Raw genomic sequence first — 24821 nt, 5'->3', positions numbered from 1 at the left:
AGTTATCACAGAAGTTAGAGGAATCATTGCAAATCATTTTGTGATTTATTGAAGACCAAGCCAGGGAGAACAGTTGTTAAGTGCTGTGTGCAGTCAATCACATATCACAAAAACAGTTAAGCACCAAACAGGCAAGACAAATCAGGAACTAAGAATAAAAAGGAGAGCCGTTACCCTAGTGTGCAACTAACTTGGCAAAAATGTTCTCTCAAGAAGGGAAAAAAAATTCTTGATTACAGCTGCACTAATCAGATAAAATACTTAGTACCAACAACAAGCTCTGGCTTGTTTAATTGATTAATAGATATACAAATATACATAATCTTACCTCTAAGATAAGGTGTCTCCTGAAACCAATAGAAGATACTTCCAAACCAAAGAAACTCAGGGCTATATTTTTATTCTATTAATATTATGAATCATACGATCATTGCATTTTAAACTGTCTGTCAAACTTTTTTTGCTGTCTTTTGTCCCAGACAAAATTATATATTCCTTCAGGAAAAGTCATGTAATGCTTACATGCAGAATATCACTAACACATTAGATATGAGTTTGAGAAAGGTAAGGTCACAGTAGGTGTATGTGTAGTCCTGACATAACATAAGACACCATAAACAACCAAAGACTTTGCCAAAGATATACTGAAATGAAGGGTCATCATACAGTGTAACTGACACAATCTATATAAGAAAATCTGTGCATTTATATAGAAATCATCAAGAAACAGATGCAATGGCAGAGACAATGAACTGTCCCATCAGGGAGGATGTTTTTGCCCATACTTTTCAGAGAACCTTTATCACAACTAAATGCTGCTTAGCGGTCAGTCTCCTCAGTCACAGCACCTCAGTGAATCTTGTTCATCTCCATGATAAATAGTTTACTGTATTTGGAGCATGTTGTAAATTGCCTACCTACCTATCTGGATCATGATCTTTCCAATAGGTTACTTGTGAAACAGACAAAATATTAGGTAGTTCCCAAAGACGAAATGCTAAAAAAGTTCACAGTTATCTGTGGAAGATCAACACAGTAACACTGTAGATGGTACATTTAGACACTGCTATTCAAAAGCTCAATATAGTTGTATTTTATGGAAAGTACCTGCAAAGCAGTTTGATACTGTAATAACTGCTAGCATTATTTAATCCACAGTTGCGGGTGATGTAAATCAACTAATGTGACCAGTCTGTGTATGTGCCAGGTAGGATGACAGCAATCCCTAGCAGAAGTCATGCAGCAGATTGAAAAGACAAGGATGAAAAATATCAAATAGTTTTCTTGTTAGGATACTATCTAAAAAGGCAGTGGTATCTACATAATTAGGAATTTGAAATTCACTACTCAGTTTTTTAGTGCACAGATGGAAATGAATGGTGCTCCCAAATATCCACCTGTTGGCATAGAGCCTATCTCAGTAGCCCAGAGACATCTAAATTATCTCCAGATCAGAACCAGGGAAAGTAAAAGATAATACGTAGAAATGGTAAAAGTATAGACTCTTATGAATGTGGGGAAACACAACCCCAGGGACACCCACTATGCACCAAGTTCCATGAAGTGAATTAAGCTGAGTTGGCTGAGCATAGTTTAAACAAGTATTTTCGAATTTACATTAATGGATTATAAAAAATAACAACTTTTTACGAGAACTGCGTAGGAAATGTAATGCCTTTTCAACACGACAGATACCCTCTGTGATGACTGCCACAAAGACATTATGGATGATATTTCTATGACCAGAAACCTCATCCTATTTGAATGTGGATGTGAGACACCACTTGAGAAAACAGCCTGGAATATTCAAATTTCTTGCTCTTCCAGCAGCTGGGACAACGCATGGCAGGATAGTTTGGTGAAGCCAAGAAAGAGCCAGAGGTTTATTTAACTGAGAAAATTAAGAATGGACATGCTTTTTAAGCTTTGGTTTGCCATTTTAATCCAGTACGCTGTGCCATTTTATTTTGATTTACTACGAGATGATGCCATGTGTTGAAAAGGATTGCATGTGTCATCACAAACCTTTGCTGATGACAAATCATTTTAAAGAATAATTCTAATGTTAGGGTCCAAACCAGCTCATGAAACCACATTGGTGAACAGAGGCATGTATCTCAAAGTTTCAGTTTAGTGGTTTTAAGAAGCTTTATTCCCAGCCAAATTCAGTGCAAATATATATCCCCAAAAGAAAAACTGCACCAATCTCAGGTACATTACTTATCCTGAGGATCCATCAAAGTCCTGTATAAATGCAGCAACTACTGCTTGGATTTCCTCAGGAGCTGTTTTTGGTGTCCACACTGGCTGGACCTGATGTAGGAAATTGATTTCTGGCAAGCCATTTCTTTTAACCACCGCTATATGGCCAAGCCAAGTGAAATGTAAATTTTTCCAATCCAACAAATCATTTTTTAATTTTGAAATAATGAGAGGAAAATTCATCTTCTGAAACTGACAGAGGTGAGGAGAAATACTGGCCCTTGACTCTCTCATTTGTTTAGACCACACAAGTGCAAACTTACTTTACAGCTGTTTAGTCATGACTTTCCGAGTTTCATATTTCATATTTAACATAATCAATTTTAAAAATATATATCTGGTTGACTTTATTAATTTATTCCAGAACATAAGTTGTATATTTTAATGGATAAACAACTATTAACAGTACATCAACTACTATTACAAGAAGATCAATAGGGCAGATGTATATAAATAATACCTATTTTGTGCCCTCAGTAAAGATGTTGACCACCAAAAGAAAAGGGGGAAAGTGCGCATGAAGACGGAGGGCAACACTGTTCAGGACCTTCTTATAGTTTAAATTCTTAGAAGAGTATTCCATTAATTTTTATCCCAGAAAGCAACAGAAATGTGCTGATTAAAGTCACCCCACAAGCCTGGTCCCTCTTTCAAGAAGACTGCATAATTTAGTATCGTTTACTTCCCCATCCCCTGCACCCACAAATTATTAACTACATGACTATAAATATATACCTATACCTGTCTAATGTTACCATTCAATTATTTAGTTTATCCAATGGATTGGAAGGGAATTATATGGACTCTAGGATACAGAAGCATATCTGTGAGAGCAGGCTCTTCATAAGAAGGGCGCACCCAGCAGTGCTACAGAAATTAATTGCAGAAGAAAGAAGCATTAGACAATCTAACCATCAGTATCTCCCTGTCCCTCTCCAAAAATATGTATTTTCATTTATAGTAGTACCTCACTACCAAAGATTCTTTGCTCCTAGTTTCACTTACACTGGTAATTGCCTATTGTAAAATATTATTATTAAAAAATCCTGAATACATACAAAGGGGTAAAATTAACAGAACTTTGGACTAATGAGTAGCACTTTGAAGTGGCGATTTCTGAAACCTGGTCTCAGTCTGAAGGAGATCCATGGGCTACTTTTTAGGACTTGATGATAGATGACTATAAAAAGCAAGTTCAGCCATGTGATGTCTCCAGTGATGGCATGGAATGTTCTATGACACTTTTCATTCCTCATTCAGTCCTTCCCTCCTGAATTGCCATGGAAGTCTTCCTGATCTTTTCAAAAAAGCTTTTGGGGGAACTGTAGAGGTCTGTAAATTTACCACTGCCATCCAAATAGCTTTTGCTCAAGAATTAATAAAAATTTCTGAAGCTACTTAAAATTTTCTCTCAGATCAACAGAATCTTCCCTGTAAACACCTTCGATGAAGATCCAACTGCAGTAAAACAAGCTGCAAGAAGAGCATCTACTTTCTGGGTTGTTTTTTTTTCTCCTTTGTTTCATGTGGTCATCCTCCAGATTTTGGTGCCAGGGGTTTTATGCTACAGAATTATCTCTGCTTCCAGGTCCACAGTATCCCATAAAAGGGAGCAATGCAAAATCATGGACATCACCTTGAAAAGTTGTGAACAGGGACTTTCTTGGGTCTTGCAATACAAAGCCTTAGCTACTGAAAATTATTAAACATTTAGCCTTTATGTCTTCCAAAAAAAAGAAGAAAAAAAAAAAAGTACTTTGACTTAATAAACAGAGGAGAATTAGCTGCAAAACAGAAAACAAGCCATGTAAATGATCCTCCATGCACACTAAAGCACTTGGGTATCAGTGTGGGTTTCCCTGAATTGCAAAGCAGAGACAGGGAGAGAAACCTCCTCCTACCTGCAGGAACAGACATGTTGATGGCAACACCAAGTGAAAAGGCAGCCAAGCAGCCTGGGCCTCTCAGACAGTGTTGGAGCTTGCCAGACTCATACTGTGGCTGAAGGTGTTCAGAATGAACTTAGGGCCAGAATGAAGGGCAGTAACTACTTGCCTTGTTTCTAGATGAGTCTCTAGGAGTTTGCTTACTGCCAGCTTGCTTGCATATGAGAAATACAGGCTTGAAAGAGGGCAGCTTGAAGATTTGGTGGTTCTGACACCCCTTAACAGCCTACACAAAAGATGCTTTTTATAGAATACGTTGTTGGTAGTTTTCTACAAGCAAATTATACTAACTGAGTGAATTAATAAGTATTTGCACATATAATAAAAGATCAGCAACAGGAAGCTCAGACGTCCCCATTGTATAGAAAAGTATTTGATACAAAAGTGAACTTTTCTTCTTAACCTTCTCTATTACCTCATAAGCTACCTAGGCAAAGATTTAAGAGTGTTTACTTTTTCTCTTGGTTTAGTTATCCCTTTTTAATAAAAAAAAGCACTCAAAATAGTTCAGTGTTTCACTGATGACACTAAAGTATTTGTGAAGAAAAGTCAATTGTGGGTGTCTTCAGGAGGAGAAAACTGATACACTAAACTTTTGAAATCTGTTGTCTAATATATTGGGTTTGCATGGCAAGGTTTTGGTAGCAGAGGGGTGGCTTCTGTAAGAAGCTGCCAGAAGTTTTCCCTATGTCTGACAGAGCCAATGCCAGCCAGCTCCAAGATGGACCCACTGCTGGCCGAAGCTGAGCCCATCAGCAATGTAGATAGCGCCTCTGGGATAACTTGTTTAAGAAAGACGAAAAGCTGTTGGGCAGCAGCAAATACAGCCAGGAGAGAAGAATGAGAAGATTTGAGAGAAACAAGGCAGACACCAAAGTCAGTGAACAAGGAGGGGGAGGAGATGCTCCAGGCAACGGAGCAGAGATTCCCTTGTTGTCTATGATGAAGACCATGGTGACACAGGTTGTCCCTCTGCAGCCCATGGAGGTTAATGAGGGAGCAGATATCCACCTGCAACCTGTGGAGGACAAAATTATTCCATGGCTCCATGTTTCAGACCACAGTTTGTTAGAGGACTCAACAACCAGCTGTCAGTATGTCTTCTATGCAGGGTTAAATGTGACATATTCACTGCACCAGTCCCACCCAACCGGAATGCACATGCATAAGATGTATGGCACACAGGATTTCCCTTGTACGCCCAATGCAGACAACACAGTCTGCACACATGATTTACTGTGTTCTGCAGTAGTCTGAGTCTCCTACAAACTTCTTAGTCCACCCTTACCCTGATCCTAAATCAATGAAAGTGATTTGTCACCCTATGTGTTTAATTAAGCTTTGCTGCAGAATACTGGGATGGTGAAGTGTATGGGGATTCCAAAGTCAACTCATGGAAGAAAAATCTATCAAGGTCCATTACACTTAAAGACTCAATGTCTGGCTCAGAAAATTACTGAAACTCAAATTATTGGCTGTTGAGAGAGTTTTCTGAGGAATATCCCCATGGTTTTGACCATATCTTCTTCTAGACACTTATTTTCAGCCACCAAGACAGGACAGGATTGGAGAGACCTTAGGACTCAATATAACTATTATTTCTGCCAAAATTCATTACTGATGTGTTTAAAAAGCAAGATGGGGTGGGTAGGTGTAGGTGGAAGATGTTATTCTATTCCTGAACTTATCTTAAAAAGATAATATTAATTAAGATTAGTATTATGGCTGCTTAGAAACATTCATCAATGCTGTTTTGTTCAGATAAAATTATTCAGCATGGCAAGGATGAGGAGAGGAATTGATTTTTTATTTTTTTTTATTGTATAGCATGTTCTACTCTAGTTGTGATGTTCATGATAGAGGTCTAGAGACACAAAGGATGTACCATAAAACTTTCTCTTGTACAACTCATACACAGGACAAGACCTAAGCTCTTCCTAATCTTTTGCCTCTACTGAAAGAGAAAGTCCTCCCAAAAGTAATTATTTTTCCAGTCATATTTCAATTCCTGTTAAGGCATGGTATCTTTCTGCCTGAATGTGCCCAGACTTCAACATCTAATTCATCTACAGAACCCAAGGGAAGGAAAAAATAAAATAATTTTTGGGTTTTTTCCTCAGAAATCTACACAGAGCAAAAAAGGGATGTCTGTGCAGCATGTCAGTATGCTGCCTTATGACTGCCTCCCACATTTTGAAGACATTTCATGTAACAAATTTAACAGGTGACATTTTGACCTATGAACTATAACTCTTGCCACTGACTCCTAACTATGTGAATTTTGATACCAAACCTTGAGATGGCTGAAATTAGGTGAGATTAACTGCACTTTAACTAAGATTTATATTCATTTGTCTACATCACAAAAGCTACACATAGCCAAGTACAGAGGCATTAGCCATGTATCTTGCACAAGTGTTAATTTTGAGGTAAAGAGTGGCAGAACCCGCCCCCCTGAATAATTCTACAATCCTATGGACACAGTGATTTATATGGAATCATGTAAAGGATTAACCTTATTCTTCTCACTTCTGTTGGATTTGCTCCAGGCAGATGACAACTATAATTGGGGGGGGGGGTGTTAATATATCATAAAATCAAAATTATTTACATATTCTTGGAATGAAATGTCCCTTTGGGTAGATTTGTTTCAATGTGTATTTCTTCACTGGAAAACTTACCCATCATTACCACTTCTGATTGCAGGCACATTTAAGAACTGTTTTTTGCGGTCATCATCTATCTGCATCTTCCCTTGGCACCAGTTAAATCTTAGCCTGTTAACTTTTTGGATGGTTTTGATAAAAATTATCTGCTGTTTGACTCAAGGCATCAGAAGCAGGTTTGGACCTGCCTTTTAATGTTTCCACTTGGGCTGAGGATGCAGGCGTTAATGAATATTAATGCACAGTTGATACATTTGTTCCAGACTAACACATAATCCATCCAAGTTCTTGCCTTTCTGTCATTATATCCATTTCATAATATTATGAGATTTCCAAACACTCATAACAATCTTTCAAAACTACATAAATCTCTGCAGCATTTGCTCTCTAACTCCAGTCTCTGTTTAAGATGACTGAATCACAGAATGACAGAATGTTAGGGGTTGGAAGGGACCTCAGAAGATCATCTAGTCCAACCCCCCTGCCAGAGCAGGATCACCTAGAGTAGGTCACATGGAACATGTCCAAGTGGGTTTTGAATATCTCCAGAGAAGGAGACTCCACAACCTCTCTGGGCAGCCTGTTCCAGTGCTCTGTCACCCTTACACTAAGGAAGTTTTTCCTTATGTTTACGTGGAACATCCTATGCTCCAGCTTGCACCTGTTGCCCTCTGTCCTATCATTGGACATCACTGAGAAGAGCCTGGCTCTGTCCTCCTGACATGCACGCTTTACATATCTGTAAACATTAATGAGGTTGCCCCTCAGTCTCCTCTTCTCCAAGTTAAAGAGACCCAGCTTGCTCAGTCTTTCCTCATAAGGGAGATGTTCCACTCCCTTAATCATCCAGGCTCTGCACTGGGCTCTTTCAAGCAGCTCCGTGTCCTTCTTGAACTGGGGGGCCCAGAACTGGACACAATATTCCAGATGTGGCCTCATCAGGGCAGAGGAGAGGAGGAGTACCTCTCTCAGCCTACTAACCACACCTTTCTAATACACCCCAGGATGCCATTGGCCTTCTTGGCTACAAGGGCACATTGCTGGCTCATGGTCATCCTTCCGTCCACCAAGATCCCCAGGTCCCTTTCCCTTACGCTGCTCTCCAACAGGTCAGTCCTCAGTCTATATTGGTACATGGTGTTGTTCTTTCCCAGATGCAAGACTCTACACTTGTCCTTGTTGTATTTCATTCCATTTGTCCCCGCCCAGCCCTCCAGCCTGTCCAGGTCTTGCTGAATGGCAGCACAGCCTTCTGGGGCTTCAGCCACTCCTCCCAGTTCAGTGTCATCAGCAAACTTGCTGATATTGCACACTGTTCCCTCAGCCAGGTCATTCATGAATATCTTGATAAATATATTGAATAGTACTAGTCCCAGTACCAACCCCTGAGGGACTCCACTAGATACAGGCCTCCAACTAGACTCTGTCCCATTGACCACAACTCTGACTTCTTCCCTTCAAACAGTTCACAATACACCTCACTACCATGTTGATGGCTCCAAATGAGCCTCTTCTCCTTGATATGCCTAGAGACAGCACCAAGGAGGAGTTGTTCCATCACCTTTCCAGGGACAGAGGTGAGGCTGACCGGTCTATGGCTATCCAGGTCCTCCTTCTTACCTTTTCTGAAGACTGGAGTGAAATTTGCTTTCCTCCAGTCATCAGGCACCTCTCCTGTTCCCCATGACTTACCAAAGATGATGGAGAGTGGCCTAGCAATGACTTCCACCAGCTTCAGATGCTTTAGAAATACTACTGAGAAACTTTTCTTTCCGAAAAGCTTCTTCTGAAACACCATACCTATATCCTTCCTATTGCCCCCTGACATGCTCTTTTAGGTAAATAAGTTGGGGGTTTTGGTCTTGCATTTGGTTTGCCTTTCCACAATGTGATAAAGAACAACTTTGAATATTATAGTTACATCTTCAAATGTCTGTCAGTTGCTCAATTTGATTCTTTCTGTTTGGCTGGAAGGTAAGAGCATGATTTTTTACCAGACTGTTGTGTCAAAGCACCCTTTTTAGTCACATAAATGTTCAATGCTTGAAGGACTGATTTTATGCACCTGTAGATTTTTTATTACCCATATTCTGCTCAAGAGTCTGGAAATGTGATAAACACACTGAACCTTGTGAGCATTCCAAAAGTAGAGCAATAAACTATCTGCTGTATCTATGCCCCACTAATTCCCAACAGACCTGGAGTTCCTCATCTTTCCCCTTATTGTTTCATTTTTACAAACAGCAGCCTAATAATGCAGTGTTTATTTTATATTGGGTGTGTACATCAAGTGCTCACAAAAGCAGAATGCGCAGGAAAGCTCCAGCCAAAGCACCAAGCTACATTTTAAGCAATTCACTCTTTCTTCAGAGCTTTTTGATAAGCTAACAGGCATACTGTGCACATTAACATAGGAGCACCCTCAAACAGTCAGAGCAGCTTGTCTTTGCTTTTGTACACAACCTTTGACTCTTGCTCATTAAACAACTGTGGCATTTCTCCAAGAACCATGAGCACCTTGCTGCTAGGCTGAACAAGCTTGATAAAGAAGACATTTGGAAAATTACTGTATCAAGAAATGTTACTTTCCCTCCTTCAAGGCTAGATAATTTCCATGTAACTACCAATTATGAGCAGGTCGCACTTTTTAAGCCAATTAAGGTGAACAAATCAGCAATTAAGTCTTAAAGCATGCTATGCAGTATTCTACTGCAAATGCAAACAAGATTGGTTAACAAGGCCAGAAAAAACATTATATTGGTCCCTGATAAACTTCCCTCAAAAATGGTCAGCACGTGGGATAGTAAAAATGCAGTAATTAGAATTTGAAGGAATTTTGCAGTAGGTCTTATGAAGATCAAATTCCATCCTAAAGTGCACAATTCTACTTTTGATAAGGCTCCAGGTGCTTCTGAAGTAATCTTTGTCTTTTTTTCTGCAGTGAAAGAATGATAAAATTAATTATGAGAGGCTTACTTACCAGTAAAACATGTATCTCAATCTGTGCTTGTGTCTGAAGACACGTTATTTAACACATGCTGCTTTATATACTGATAACCATCTAAGTAATGCTAAATACACCTGTGAGAGCATTTGTAAATATCCTTAAACCCAGGTTTCACATAGAAAAACATCCTTGAGAGAGGATCATGGTAGTCTCACCCTCAGAGGAACTGTGGAGTCCATTGCTATACATTTTTAGTTGGATCAAGAGGTCCTTAGTCAAGCACTCTTTTTTTTTTCTAGATTTACAGCAAATGCAATTCTACTTATTTTGGCATAAATGTTTCCTATTTTAACCCAGAGTCCACAGGAAAAGACACAGACACTGTGAATCAGATTTTCAATTTGCAACACTGTCAACTCAGTTAAATTGGTGGCTTTGCTATTTTTTATGCTAGTTGATGACCTTGCTTGGTAGTGTTGTCATTTTTCTTTTCACAGGCATCCATTCAAAATATGAAGTATGCCTCCAATTTTGCAAGATTAGGTTAACTTCCCTGTTCAATTTTAAGTAATAATTCTAAAAATATTCTTGTTTGATGTGTACAGGTTTCCTTTAATAGCACAAGTTCATCCTTGCCAAGAACCCTGCTATTGACAAAACAGCCATTTTGTTTAGCAAAATGTTGGTAAGGCCAGATGCTTATTTTCCAACTGCTAACTCAGAGAAATATACCATGAGAGGAAGGCAAAAAAGTACCTTTTTTGATGCTGGTCTGCTCTTGATAATTAGCTATTAACATAATTCAAATAGTAAAGTAAGGAAAAGTAAAGGCCAAAAGTCTGACCTCACATGTGCCTTCCATGAACAATGAGCCATCAAAGAAATAAGGCAAAGTTTGAAGGTCTGTAGAGAGTAGAAAGAGATCTCCAGTTCCCAGTGTCATTGTTTTAAGAGTTGACATGTCCGTCAATATTCCGAAGGATTAAATCATCTGGGGCATGTCTCCTACAAGTCTGATCATCAGAAATCTGAATATCTTTTTCTAAAAATGAAATCTGCTCCTGAATACAGGAATGAAAGAAACCCTCACGGAACGTTCACCATTTGAGTTGTGAATATGATGGCTACATCTAGGAGAGCTTACTTCACTGCTGTTCATAATATATGGCTCTGGACAGCCATTCTCTTTTTCAGGTCTGATTCCTCATCCTAAGCAATAAAAATATTTTTTTTTAAAAGGCCATGTACATTAATATGGCCATGATTACAAAATAAAAAAAAGGAAAACAGACCACAAAATAACTTGTAGAAGAATTTCACTTCAGCCATCAAGAAGTATCTGCAAAGAACTTACTATAAAATGGTGACAGGAAACAGCCTGGGAGACTGGAACATTTTTAGCTACTTTAAAGTACAACTGCAGTAATGAAGTCTTTTCAGATGTAGGAGCACTTCTTAGAAATACTGTGAGAAAAACAAAACTTCTGGTTTAATATCATGTAGGATATGGAAACAAGCATTCAGAAAGTGGGAAAACGGGTGTTAAAACATTGCAGTTGAATTCTTAAGCTAACACTTCAAGCACTTCCTTTATAAGCACTGACCTATATATGTCAGGATCCCTTGCTAGAAGAACCACGTCTATTACATATAAAAATAATTGTCTGGACCATGTCATGTCATAAATGTCAGATCCTGAATTAACCCAATAACGGGGGATGTGATCACTTGTACTTTTATCACTTTAAAATCTAGGTGCACTATTGGTCCACCAATCCAAATAGCTGGAAAACTGAATATTATACCCAGATATGCAATATTCTGTGAAGGGGAACAGAGTGCATTCCGAGCGATGCTGTTTCTTAGAAGAGAAAGAGCATATATGTGGTTCTGTGATATATCCCACCACAGTTGGCACTTAGTCAAGCCTGAGCACTGCTGAGCTAAGGTGTTGCAAGAAGCTGAGCTGCCAGGTGTTCAGGAGGCTGCAGTAAGTGCCTTCCGTAGAAAATCTGTTCCCTAGAGAAAATGACAAATAATTTCACCAAGCAACTAAACGTGAGGCTGCCGTGACTGCACTCTGCATGTATTGTGTGCCCTTTGCAGCCTTCCCTCAATGCAGCTAGTGATATGATGCCAGAGTGCCAGAGTTTTCTTTGGCTCGGGACAACTCTGCGTGGGATTTTGCCCCTGCTGACCACGAAGCTGTCTCACCACCTGTGTGCCCTCATCTGAGAGTTCCCACTGACTTCACTAGCAGTTCCTAGGGAAGCTGCACTCTGCTCTGCCGTAGCCCAGCCAAAGCAAGGCGTGCGGTGGAGGGTTCAAGTCTAATGAAGTGCTATAGTGGTGTTATCTCTCCCCATCTCTTCCGTCTTGCTCTGGTGGGCTTCCCTCTCAGAGTGAAACACAAGGAGGAGACTAAAACAGTGTTTCCTCTTGTCTGATGTTTGCTTGTTATTCCAGCTAATTTGCTCCAAGAGAAGAAATAAACTGCACTTTAAACAGCACCATTAATTCTGGTCCTCTTAGAAAAACAGGACATGTCCAAGCATCTTTAAAAACAAAACAAAACAACACAAAAAGAAAAAAAAGCAACAACAACAAAAACCCAACTTCTTTCGTTTTTCCTAATTAAAAGAAATCTCCTCTCCCCCTCCTCAGCCCCCCCACCCCCCCCAACCCAGGCTGATTGACAAAGTGAGCAGAATCTGTGTTCTCACACCAGCGGGTATCTATTACATGAGAACTTTCTTCTGGCGCCAGGAGGTATTTAGAGAGTTTGCCTGGGTATTCCACTGGGGAAACCTTGCTGAAAGTTGGGGATACCTGAGGAAAACTCACTTCTGGCCAGACTCCGGGGAATGCCGGGATCCTTTACAGTTGATAACCTCTCCTTGTCGCTATTGCACTGGAAACGTCGGGGAGATGAAGTAAATAAAGGGGAACCATGCTTTTCCTCGGAGAAAATCTCCCTGTGACCCGGGGGTGGAAATCAGTGGCTCGAAGGACAAACCTGTGATGTTGGGTTTTGGTTCGGTTTGGTTATTTGGGAAGCACGTCCCTGCTTATGCTCAGGGTTGCGGAGCGAGGAGCGGGGACCCTCCCGCAGCCCAGATGGCATAACCAGCCCAGCCGCCGACCGCACAGCACCCCAGAGGGCTGCCCCCCTCGGAGCCCAGCAACCCCGCAGCAGGGGCCTGTTCTCTCTGGAGCCGAGGGTTTCCTCCGACGAGGCCGGCCGGACAGAGCCGTCCCCGCCGGCAGGAGAGCGCTGGGTGCTGCGGGCGAGGCCGGCCCCGCCAGCTGCGGCAGCCCCGGGCCCACGGGCGGGAGCCTGGGCGGCCGAGGAGGGGCACGGGGAGGCGGAGTCTCACCCCAGCTTCGGTTTTCACCCCGGGTTTGTACTCTCTCCAACAAATGAATCGTTGAGCGCGTCCCCTAATTGGAAGGCTCGCGTTCGCTAGGCAAAATAAATTCTAGTGAATACTTTTTTTTTTTTTTTTTTTTCCAGGGGTTCATTTATCCCCTGTTTGTTTTATTTGACATGGTTTGACCCACTGAGTAGTTTTTAATTTTCTTATATGATGGCAAGCCACTTTTTAAAAAATCTTCTCCACTCCCCCTTCCTCTCCCCGCCCCCGCAAGATACACACACACTCATTTCCAATAACTGCTTGGTCTGGCGGTCCCTGCATTCCCCAGCGCTGCTTTCAGGATCCTCCCCCAGCCCCAGGGGAGCTGGGCTAGTTCGCACGGAGCATCCTCAGCTAGGTGGCTGCTGCGGCACAGGGGCATCATGACGCTGCCACTTTAGGAAGTGACAATAGGAAAGGGCATCCTTCAGTGGTGCCTCCACCCGTGCTAGATCTCTGGCTAAGGACAGGTCACCCACGGCAAAGGCTGCAGCGAACAGCATTCCTGGCACAGGTGCTTGTAGAGAGGGCAGGGATCGTGGGGGGATGAGGGACATCGCACACTTCTTCCTTCACTAGGTGCCTTTACCGGGCGATCTGAGCCATGCAGAGATACATTTGCTCTAAATGGCATTTAACAAAGGCTAAAATTCATCCACTTGCTTTTCCTACAGGACCAGCAGCGTCAAGCATCTCTTGGTGGCAGAAGTCCTGCTTGCCTTCCATGCAACCTGGATGTGTTGTAGACGCTCGTGGAGAGATCAAGACTGAGACTTATGCCAGACGTTGTCCTCTTCCCTCGCTCCCAGACACTGCCTTTCTCACCACCGCGAGAAAATTAATAAAACCGCCCTTGTTACACAGAAGTCTTTCCGAAAAGGTGTAAGTGCACGTCAGGTCCGAGCGAAGTGACCTGGCAACGCTGCCGAGTTCGAGGAAAGGACAAATGCCAAAGAAAAGCCTTATTTAAAGCACTTTATCGAGAACACATCATCTCCCTCCTCCACCCTGCTTTGTCGCTGCCAGCACCCCAGAGGCTGAATGCCAAAGACCTTTCAGCTTTCAGCAGTTCACCCTCCTACCTTCAGAGATAACCTGCGTTTTACAGAGTTGGCCTCTGGATAATTTTTTTTCTCTTTCCCTCTTTGCTATAATTTATTCTGAAACTTCAGGAAGAAAATAAAAGTGTTATACCCCCTCTGCTTCATCCCGATGCCTGGGGGGGCTGCTGTGCCGCGGGGGCTGTGGCTCCCCCATCACGGCGCAGCCCCCCCTGCACGGGGATGCTCTCAAGCTCCCGCGCAGCGCAGCGCAGACCCTCGCCCGGCCTCAGCTGCAGCACGAAACACCCTCATCTCTTGCAAAGATAAAGGAAAAATCTGGTTTTCCTGGACTCCTCTTTGCTTGGGTTGGTTAAATTTATTTCCCGAAATCCCTCTGCCCAAGTGTGGGACACAACCCTGAGTCCTAGTGCGCCCCTCCTGAATCAGGGTTCTCCCTTCAGCAAAGCTCCTTTTTGTGGCCTCAGGGCCAACAAGGGTGGCCCTTCCTCCCTAGGGAAGGCCCTCTCTCTAGCTTCTTCCCACGCAGGAGCTAGTTTAGCTGCTGCTCCTTTCCCTCCACACACACGCTGGGTCTTGCAGCCCCAGGCTGCCCCGGCACTGCGCACAGCGTGCAGGGATGGACCCTGAAGCAGCGAAGGGATGCTAACCTCGAAGCCCGGGTGCAGATCTGATCGTGCTTTGTAACTTTTAACGGAGAGAAGGGAACGGGACTGTAGTTGATAACGGCCGTAAAATGCTGCCCTGATATACCAGAGACGTTTTCCTCACTCAGCACGCAGAGAGCATGAAGGATCAAAGTCTTGACTAAGAGGACAAATGGAAGCGTGATGTCATGCCCTGGCCCCATCAAAGACTTAATCCTGAAAATGATATCTCGGTCAGGGTCGCAGATTAGAGGTTTGATGAATGTGAAAGGAGTAATTTCTGCTCGGTTTCGTTGTGTGCCAATTCGAAGTAATCCCGGAGATTCACTCCTGATTTACTCCTTGGCATTTCCCATTTCCTTTACTCACCACGAAGCAGTCAGAGAAGATCTGAGAATTTGGCTAATTCCACCACCCCCAGTCCCTTAATTAAATGAGACGAAATATCCATTATGCGTCGCCTTTAACCCGCCGAGGCAGAGGTAGGCGCGAAAGGTAAGATTTGCCATTGTGGCTTTTAAGACTAGGTACCATTTTCTTCTTTGTTTAAAGAAATTCAGCCCTTTCTCCCATTAATCTTTAACAGGGAAAGCGTTCAGCCTGCACCTGTATAAACAACCCAGATGGAGGGAAAAAGTAAACCTATATCTCTTCCCCTGCAGTATCTTTATATATATATATATATGTATATATATATATGTATGTATTTATACGGATAATATAGGCTAATTGGGGAGGCAGAACAGCCCCGAAGTCCGGCACGTTTCACCGTACAGCGTGTGGGACCCAGCCAGAGCATCGTAGTGTCAAACCAAGTTCAAGAGATCCAGTTGCAAGATCAGCTGCCTGTTTCGGTGGTTCAAGAAATGTCAAGTTTCACTTGGAAAGGTTGCAGTTAAGCCCGGCTCTGATGTGGTTCTAGCCCCAGCGGGTGAAGCCGAGGTTTATACAGCGTTAAGTGGCCCGCAGTAAGACCACAGGGTTGGCGGGGAGTGAAGTGCAAAGCGCTGGGCGAAAAGGTGGCCGGCGGTGCCAGGAAAGTTGTGGGGCAGCAGCCGGGAAGGTTCCACTCGGCCGGCAGCAAAATGGAAGGGAAAACCGGGGAGCAAAAACTGCGGGACAAGATATTTCCACCTGTTGTAGTCGTTAGATTTTTTTTTTTCTGCGAACTGAATTTTTATTCTGGTTAACTGTATCCAGGCAGGGCCGTGATAGTACTAAATGCTAACCATTCAGATTGGAAAGAAATTTTGAGGTGTAGGAGAGATACAAGTTATTTGTTTGTTTCTGTTTTGTTTGGGGTTTTTTTATATATATTTTGTATTTATTCATACCCCTGTTGAATTTGCATATCAGCATTTCCAGAGGATGCTGGGTCCCCCACTCTCCCGTGGACTCTACAAAAGCAGGAGCATGGGATTTGTTAGCAAACCCCGCGAATGACTCAAAAAGCTCTCTCGTTTCATTTGCTCAGTGACATAGAGCTGTGCACAGCCCAATTCATTGGCTTTTCACTAATTGCTCTGAGGACGGAGAAGCCCTCGGACTCGTTACAGTCGTTTGTTTCTGTCTGTAGCTTCACCCCTAGTTATCGACACCATCAACACACAGTCCACGGGTTTCTAGAGACTTTTCACATTCCTCCCCACAAATGGCAAACCCACCCCCGAGAGACGCGTGTCCCGCTGCCCCCGCCCTCTTCGGCGTGGGGACACCGGGCCCCACAGCCGCTCTCGGAGCAGCGCAGGGGAAGACCCCGGCGGGCGGGGGCCTGACCCCTCCGCCCAGTCGCACCGCTCGGCTCCGGGAGCGGGGCTGGTAGCGGGTTTATACGACGGGGAAATCCCCCGACCTCGAAGGAAAGTTAAGAGGGACAGCAAATTGCGGTGGGGTGGGGGCCAAGCCCCGGGCGGTGCTTAGCCTTAGCCCACCTTAGAGACAGGTCGCAGTGCCCTCCCCCCTCCGCGAAAGCACTGGGGGGATTAGCCCTGGGGGAATTTTCCACTATCCAAGGCAAGGACAGGGCTCTGTCCCAGAGGAAAACCGCCCGTCCGCACTGCGGTGTTACTCCCAAGAACATAAATACGCCTGGAGGCTTCCCCGCGTGTTCCCCACCTTACGGGGCTGACTACGCGCACCGGACAGCGAGCCGGTGCGCAGCGCTGCGCTGGGCAGCGCGGAAAGGCGCCGCCTCCGCGCGGGGCTCAGCTGGGTCCGACCCCCTCCTCCGCGCCCCTACTCCTCCCCTCCGCCCGGCAGATGGTTTGCTGGGCGGACACACGATATATAGCGCTGTCAAGGGGCGCATCCCCCCGCCGCGCCCCCCCTTTCTCCCCCCACGCCCCCACGGACTCTCCGCGGCGGGGCCGCCCCGCACTGGGCCCACTCCGCGCCTCGGTTGTCCGCCCCCTCCTGCCCGCCTCGCCGCCCGCCTCCCTGCCTCCCTCCCGGGGCGATGTCCACGGGCTCCGGGAGCGAGGCGGAGGAGCTGCCCGAGATGGACCTGCGGGCGCTGCAGCTGGACTACCCGCCGCCGCCGGCCAAGCGCCAGCCCCGCGGCGAGCTCTACCCGTCGGGAGACAACTCCTCAGCGGCGGAGGAGGAGGAGGAAGAAGAAGAGGAGGAGGAGGAGGAAGAGGACGGCGAGGGCAGCTGCGCGGCGGGGCCGGCGGGCAGCGGCTGCAAGAGGAAGCGGGCGCGGGGCGGCGGCCCCGGGGGCAAGAAGGCGGTGTCGGGGCCGCGGGGGCCGGCGCCGGAGGGAAAGCAGTCCCAGCGCAACGCGGCCAACGCGCGGGAGCGAGCGCGGATGCGGGTGCTGAGCAAGGCGTTCTCCCGGCTGAAGACCAGCCTGCCCTGGGTGCCACCCGACACCAAGCTCTCCAAGCTGGACACGCTGCGCCTGGCGTCCAGCTACATCGCCCACCTCCGGCAGCTCCTGCAGGAGGACCGCTACGAGAACGGATACGTCCACCCCGTCAACTTGGTACGGCGCGGGGCGGGGGTTGCGCGGAGGGGCGCGGAGGCGGGAGGCCCAACCGCCTTCGGGATGCGAGACGAGGGTCACCCCCGGTGTTCACCGGAGAAGCCCCGGGGTAGCCCTGCCGGCCCGCCCCCCCAGCCCGGGCACGGCTGGCAGCGCTCCAGCCATGCTCGCCGTCGAAGAAGCCGCGGGGCGGTCCCGATTGCTTCGTAAATCGCCAGTGACCCTCGCCCCGGGGACGACCCTAGAGCCGGTTTTGGCCTATAGTGACGGCGAGGTTTTGGGGAGTCGGGGAGTGGGTTTAGGAACCCTAAAGAAATAAATTCCATTACATAAGCTCAGTGTCCGAAAAAGGAGTAATTCGCTCCGCGGGCTGGCTGGGAACACAAGAAAACAGTCATTAGTTCATCGGTACAAACTAAATGCCTGATGCGTGCACAAGAGAGAAAAGGTTGTTTATATAATGCAGAGTGATTGCTTTTTAATAGTTTATATGCTTTTTTTTCTTTATAAAATTAGGATCATAGTTGAAAAGCAAGATAAATGTTGCATTTTTATAAGAACAATTGCTGACCGCTGCAGCCCTATCGCGTGGCATTTAATTATAAAGAAAAACGTAATGAAAATATTTGTTAGAGGAACTCAGCTCTCACTGTGCTTCCCACAGGGACTAAAACATGATGACGTATTTGCAACTGAACCAGAGTTAGACATCTATCGGTAATAAAGCTCCAGTTTCATATTTCTAATATGAAATATGTTTTTTCTTTTTTTCTTTTTCTTTTCTTTTCTTACAGACTTGGCCGTTTGTGGTTTCAGGAAGACCTGATTCTGACACCAAAGAAGTTTCTACTGCCAGCAGATTATGTGGGACTACTGCATAGTCAAAGTAAACTGATTGTTGTTGTTGATATGTAATTTTTTTTCTTTCATCTGGGCTGGATAATTTTAAGAGCTGTGATTTATCAGCTCAAGACTAGAAGGTGGGGACAAGTCCCTATCTTTAGCAGTGTTAAATCTGTGTCCCCTGTCATTCTTTTCCCTAAGAGTTCTGAGTGAAGTTTATTTAAAGCAGTAGAGAAGGGAGGGAGTGGAAATTAGTTTTTATGAACTGAGTGCAGCAGCTAAGTCTGGGATTTGGAAAGGCCCTTCTTTGGCTTCATCGTTCTTACCAATGCCTGAGGACCTGTTGTTCTGAGGCTATTAAACTAATGCAAGAGGAATATAATTATATAGAATTAACAGCATGGACCAAAACACAACTCTACAAACTAACCCCAAACAGTGTTATTTGTATTCTAAAGCAAAGCAGTATTTTAGAGTAGCTTTGAAACTCAGATAGATTTATAATATATTTTGATGGCTTTTCTCTTCATTTTTTTGCAGTTCACTGCAACTATGCAATAGTCATACTTTTTTTGTTGTTGTTTTTCTTAAAGATGGATGAGTGGCTACAATCTGCACTTAGGCTGCCATCCACTGGAATGAAACTAATTCCTCTGGTTATGCCTTGAAGTGCCACATGTAATAATGTGGGACTGTTCCCAGAGATGTGGCAGAGTTTCTATGCCTTAATCTGGAAGGGAATTCTGCTTAACCATAACACCAAGGTGCCTGTGTTGTAAAGAATTAGTTTTATGATGCTGCAAGATAGTAAGAATTCATGATGTTTTCAACATTTTTCCTGTACTGTCATGCTTATCTTTGAAAAGTTCACCCTCAAATGAGTTCTAGTGACATTTCTTCACTGATTCAAATGCTGTAATAAAAGAAGATGCCATCAAATAAGTTGCAAATGTAAATAACTTTATTTTTTTATAAATGACATTAAAAGCTTGGTTACAATGACTTACTGGTACTGTGATAGTGTGTGGCTGCATCAATATAGGAACATCTTTGGAATGGAATGCATGTTCTTGAAAGCCGCTGTTGTAAACACAGTTATCTTCCTCATCTCCTGTGGGCAGATACATCTCCAGCAAGAGTCAGATAAGAAGAGTTTCACCCCAAACAATTAACATGAGGTACAGTACTGCATTAAACAGCAGGGAAACCCACATTTTAACAATTTACAGAATTCATTGTCATCATTTTTCCTGTGAATCAGGAAAATCAATAATTGTAGATTAAGAAATAACTTCTTTGTAGCATGAAAGGTATTGTAAGGGCTCCTTTTGCTGCTCTTTGTCATTTTACATTTCCATCTGTAGTCTGTTTTGCTTTTATTTGTATTCATGCAGTGGGAAGTCAGCTGAGCTTTCCTAGTTGGGCACACACTTTTCCTGTTTGAAGATCAAAACTACTGAGAAAAGGTTTTCTCAGTAAGGGAGAAGACTGAATTGCTTTAGAGAAGAAAAAGTCCCTCTTCTTCATTTAAGCAGCCAGGAGGAAGAAACATTTGACTATCAAGAACCAGTTTAACCTGGTTTCTTGTCTATGTCGTGGATTTCTGTTTTGAAATACTGTTTAGAAGCTCAAGACTGACTATTTGTCGTGTCTTTCAAGTAGATAAACTGCAGAAAATTGCTTTTCTTGTGAAGTGTACAGTATTCCAGAGCCTCTGCACAATCATATAAGGGCTCAGTCCAGGATCTGCTGAAATTATTGATTTCAGTGATTTGAGAGCAAGCTGTACAGAGACCATAACCTAATTTATGTCCCAGTTTTATTCAGAGAAAGACTGTGAAGGAAGAGGACTATCCTGATTTATAGTTATGTAACTGAGGTGGGACTCCAACTCACCTTCTCTAGTAAGCTTTATGAAAATAAAATAATATAAACAGTAAATCAAAATAAGATGGACCTTTAGGAAGCCAAAAGGTATAAAAAACCCTCAACCAATGTTTATCTGAATCCTAGAGAAAAGATTATTCAGCAATTCAACTGAGGTGCCACTTGATATAATCTCAGTTGTGATACGTAGCTGGTTTTGGCCTTGATCCCATCTGTAATTGGTTAATGACTCTAGGAGATCAGGAAAACAAGGAAAGCATGGAGAACTTTAAGCAGTATAGAAAAGTCAGTGAGAAATTATGGAAAAAATGATGTCCAGGGTAAATTCCCAAATATGAAGTGGTTATATTAAGTAAATACAATAGGTTAAAATTGGGGGTGAGGAGTGTGACATGAAGAAAAACATAATATTGCTTCCATCCATGCATCCTACTACATGTTCTCAAATATTTTTTTTCCTTTGTGGCTACATAATGTATAAAAGTAGTTTCTCAATAAAATAATGAAAGCAGATACTGTATTGGTTACTTTGTAAACAGACACATCTACACGGTGATGGTGCCCCAACAGACTATGACTGGTTTCAGAAAAGAATTATACAATGGTTATAGGTGAAATTTCAGGTCAAAATCTTGATAAAGAATTACAGCTTTTAGATAGTGAATGTTGTATAAGATTCAATTCTTTGTTTGAAAATTCTTCTATACAGAGATACACGTTACTGTATACTTATGTATCTTAATATGGCAATTATGTATGTTTGGATTTCTGTAAGAAGGATCTGATATTTCAAATAATTAATTTTAATCCTTAGGTACATAAATAATATTTTTGGAAAGTTAATCTTTCATCTTGTCTCTCAGAAGCATTATGTGATGAGAAAAAAGTTCCGGTAAGTGAACAGGTGCTTTGTGGGTTTGTCCCAAATACATACCAAAAATATACATACTATTTTAAAAACTCTCAGACAAACTGTGGCTTCTGAATTAAAATTCACATTTCTCAGCTAAGTAAAGGTGACTATGTAAAAAAGTACAGTTGCTATAGGGGTGAAAGAAGCAGCTGAATAAATCAATTTTAAGATCTCAATAACTATCTGAAAGTTACTGTCTCCATTGACTCTAGAAGGACTCTAAGGCGATGAGTTGTGTGATTCAGTTAAATGTCTAATGTTTAGTTAACTATCTAACATCAGGAAGGATAAAGCCGGTTTAAATGGCTAAACTTGATATAAGCCAAGTGAGTTAAAAAGAAGAGGGATTTAGAGCTACCCACCAATACAAGCTTCTTGTAAACTTATAAGCAAATAACAATTACATTATTTGAATGAAACAACACCACATAAAGCTGAAGAATAGTCACTGCTCCACAAGTAGCTAATTCTGTATAAAAGCAAATTTGCATTTGGTATTATAACAGCACTGATTCTCACCAATGCTAATGGCAGTTACACCCAAGAATTAGGTTTGCTCCCAGGTCAGTGTTTATTGCTCTCCACTCCAGCTGAAAGCTGTACACAGATACTTTCTGCGGTGCAGAGAACGGATGCCGAGATGCCTTCCAAATTCTAAATACCTGAGTAAGTATTTTTAATATATTCTGTCAAAAGCACACTGGGATCAGTGGTTACGTTATAGGGAGACTTGTGAGGATTCAGGTACTAAAAAGAAACAGGTATCAGTCTCTTACTTGGCTCTGAAAAATCTGAAAATGTGTATTAGTAAAAAATAACTTTTAAAGGGCCTTATTTGGAATGCAGTATATGAGAATCTCAATAGATTTAGAATTCCTAGAAAAGTTAAAACAGCCAAAAACATTAATGTAAGATCTGTCCAACAAGACAGGCAAACATGAGAAAACTTGTGGTTGATGATAGGGCTGAAGAATCACTTGTGCAATGTTGGGGTGCTGGCAGTCTGATAGGCTCTGGGACTGGAAACATGCAGTGACACTCAGAACTATAATTTAACTTGATTATATGGTTGGAATTTATCAAGCGAAGGAACTCATCCAATCTTCTTATGCTGATGACATTGGTAAAAAGAATTTAAATATTCAGTGTTAAGAAGAATTCAAAATGTGACAAGAGAAGTGCACTATGACAACAAAGCAGCTGGAGCTGCAAGTCAAGAATATATACACAGACTCAACCCCAATCAAAGCAAACAGACTGCTCAGCATCAGGGACAAAAAGTCCCAAGAAAAGCAAAGGATTGCATCAATTTGTTAAGATTTTACAAAGCTCATGTAGCAAGCACAGCATGCACGAAGGGGATGGTAACAGCAGCTTTAGCTTATAGGCATCCCCATAGGAACAGCAAGAATCAGATACATGGAAATCCTGAAAATAAATGGATCGCTGTTCAATTCCCAGTTGCTTTGATGGCAGAAGTAACACCATTAGCACTGTAAATCCCATAGCCAGTAAAAGAAGCAAATGTTCCTAGAAAATTGAGATTGTACCAGCACAAGGAACTCCTGTATTCCTTGAATATAAGCAGTGTGGAGTTTAGATCAGTATGTGTCCTTAGTATCATAAAGACGTTATGCCATCTAGAGGCAAAGGGGACCAAACTGAAAAAGAAGTCTTTTGCAACAAGGAGATGAAACATTCCAAATGTCCCGTGATTCATGTATTCAGTGAAGTCCCTCCTGCCCTGTGAAGATAACTGAAGAGTGCAGCAGGTCAGTGTTCTGGGAAGCAGATGAACTGCCAGAAAAGATGCAGTCTGTGGTCACTATGGGGAAAATCAAAACAAACCCAATGGCACTAATTTCTCCTGCAGAAGTGTCTCATCCCACCCTCAAAATAAACATGCATGCATTAAATGCTTTCCACTATCCAGAAAGTAGACCTTAGAAAGATGGTTAATGTAAAATCCTTTCACCTGCTCTCTGATACATGTATGTTCTGGGCCTGCCTGCATTCTTTTGGGGGAATTACTGAATACATGTACTAACATAATCTGCCCCAGGAGGAGCTTCTGTCCCCACTCCAAGCAGCACAGAGTGCCTTACATCACTTGCTCTAATCAGACTGATTGAGTCCATCCTGGAAACTACTTTTCATGTTCCTCCTCCAGGTCCCAGTGGGACATCATAACCTTCAGAGGGGGAAAAACACTGGGAGATACATTGCTTTCTACTAGGAAGGTGATTTGAAGTCCTGAGGAAATGTATTATATTCCTGGATGTGGAATTTTCATGCTACATATGGGTATACTTCAGATTTGAAAGGCCTGTTAGGATAGTTCTGCTGAACTGTGAAGGTTAAGCAAGGCCATCCCTCTGAATGCAGGAAGATCTCTGGGGATATCCAACCCCAGAATCACAGTTTCATTTCAACACAGGAAGAACACACATCACACCCATTTGGGCTGTGCCCAGTTATTGCCGGGTTTCCTAGAAAACAGAGGAAAACTTGTGCATTTTGGGCAAAGACTGAGTACATGATATTTTGACATGGGAAAAAGAGGGAAAGAAAGAGAAAATGGAACAGATTTCTGTAGGGCTCCTGGATTAAAGGTAAATTGTCATATTGGTGAAGTTCTATGCATAAACGTAACCAGAGACAGAAGCTAACAGACCAAAATGCACAGGTTCACCATACTAAGGAATAACCTCTCAAGAGCATATTTGTCCCCCTCGATTAAAAGTGACAGTGTCAGCTAATACATGGAGATATATTTATACACTTTAGCTGTCTGTAAAGATATTTATTTGGATTACAAGTTTAATGGTATGACAGTGATGTTCATGAAGCATGAACTGAAAACTCCCTTGAAAGAAGGGCCTGAGGTGTCTTACATTGACCAAGGCATAACTGTGTGTTTGAAGTTTGTTTTCCAAACCATTAGCCATAACAAAACACTCATAACTGTAGGACCTGCTATCAATCTGCTTCTCATAGTAACCTGGTTTGAGCTGTTATGATACAGCCCAGAACAGTTCCTTTATCTCAGGGATCAACAGTTCACTCTGAACTTGTAATGCAAATCATGTGATAAACACCTTTGTACATCAGGCTTCCCAAATAAGAAAAAAAAAATTCCCCCTTCTGGGCTAGTTATAGCCCTGATGTGGATGGAACAGCTGTGCAGATAAACCCACTTAAGCTTTTTACCCTCTCTCACTGTAAGCAAAACCACACAATTTTCCTCAGT

At 42.9% G+C, this 24821-nt stretch overlaps 1 protein-coding gene across 1 annotated transcript; it reads left to right on the top strand.

Annotated features, from left to right (window-relative positions):
- The first annotated feature begins 17277 nt into the window (after window positions 1-17277).
- On the top strand, window positions 17278-21169 carry MSC (musculin). The gene is made up of 2 exons (XM_051612428.1): window positions 17278-17928; window positions 18723-21169. The coding sequence occupies exons 1-2, from the start codon at window positions 17401-17403 to the stop codon at window positions 18807-18809; spliced, it is 615 nt and encodes a 204-aa protein (XP_051468388.1). The 5' UTR covers window positions 17278-17400; the 3' UTR covers window positions 18810-21169.
- The last annotated feature ends 3652 nt before the right edge of the window (window positions 21170-24821 follow it).

This window comes from Apus apus, chromosome 2, assembly GCF_020740795.1.
Source record: "Apus apus isolate bApuApu2 chromosome 2, bApuApu2.pri.cur, whole genome shotgun sequence".
Classification (NCBI taxonomy): Eukaryota; Metazoa; Chordata; class Aves; order Apodiformes; family Apodidae; genus Apus; species Apus apus.
This window is presented reverse-complemented; position numbering and strand designations above follow the sequence as displayed.

What these genes read in the sequence shown, in the direction of transcription:
- MSC (XM_051612428.1), top strand. Translation starts at nt 17,401, where the DNA reads ATGTCCACGGGCTCCGGGAGCGAGGCGGAGGAGCTGCCCGAGATGGAC. An exon ending in ACGTCCACCCCGTCAACTTG is followed by an intron (nt 17,929 to 18,722) that starts GTACGGCGCGGG and finishes CTTTTCTTACAG; the next exon opens with ACTTGGCCGTTTGTGGTTTC.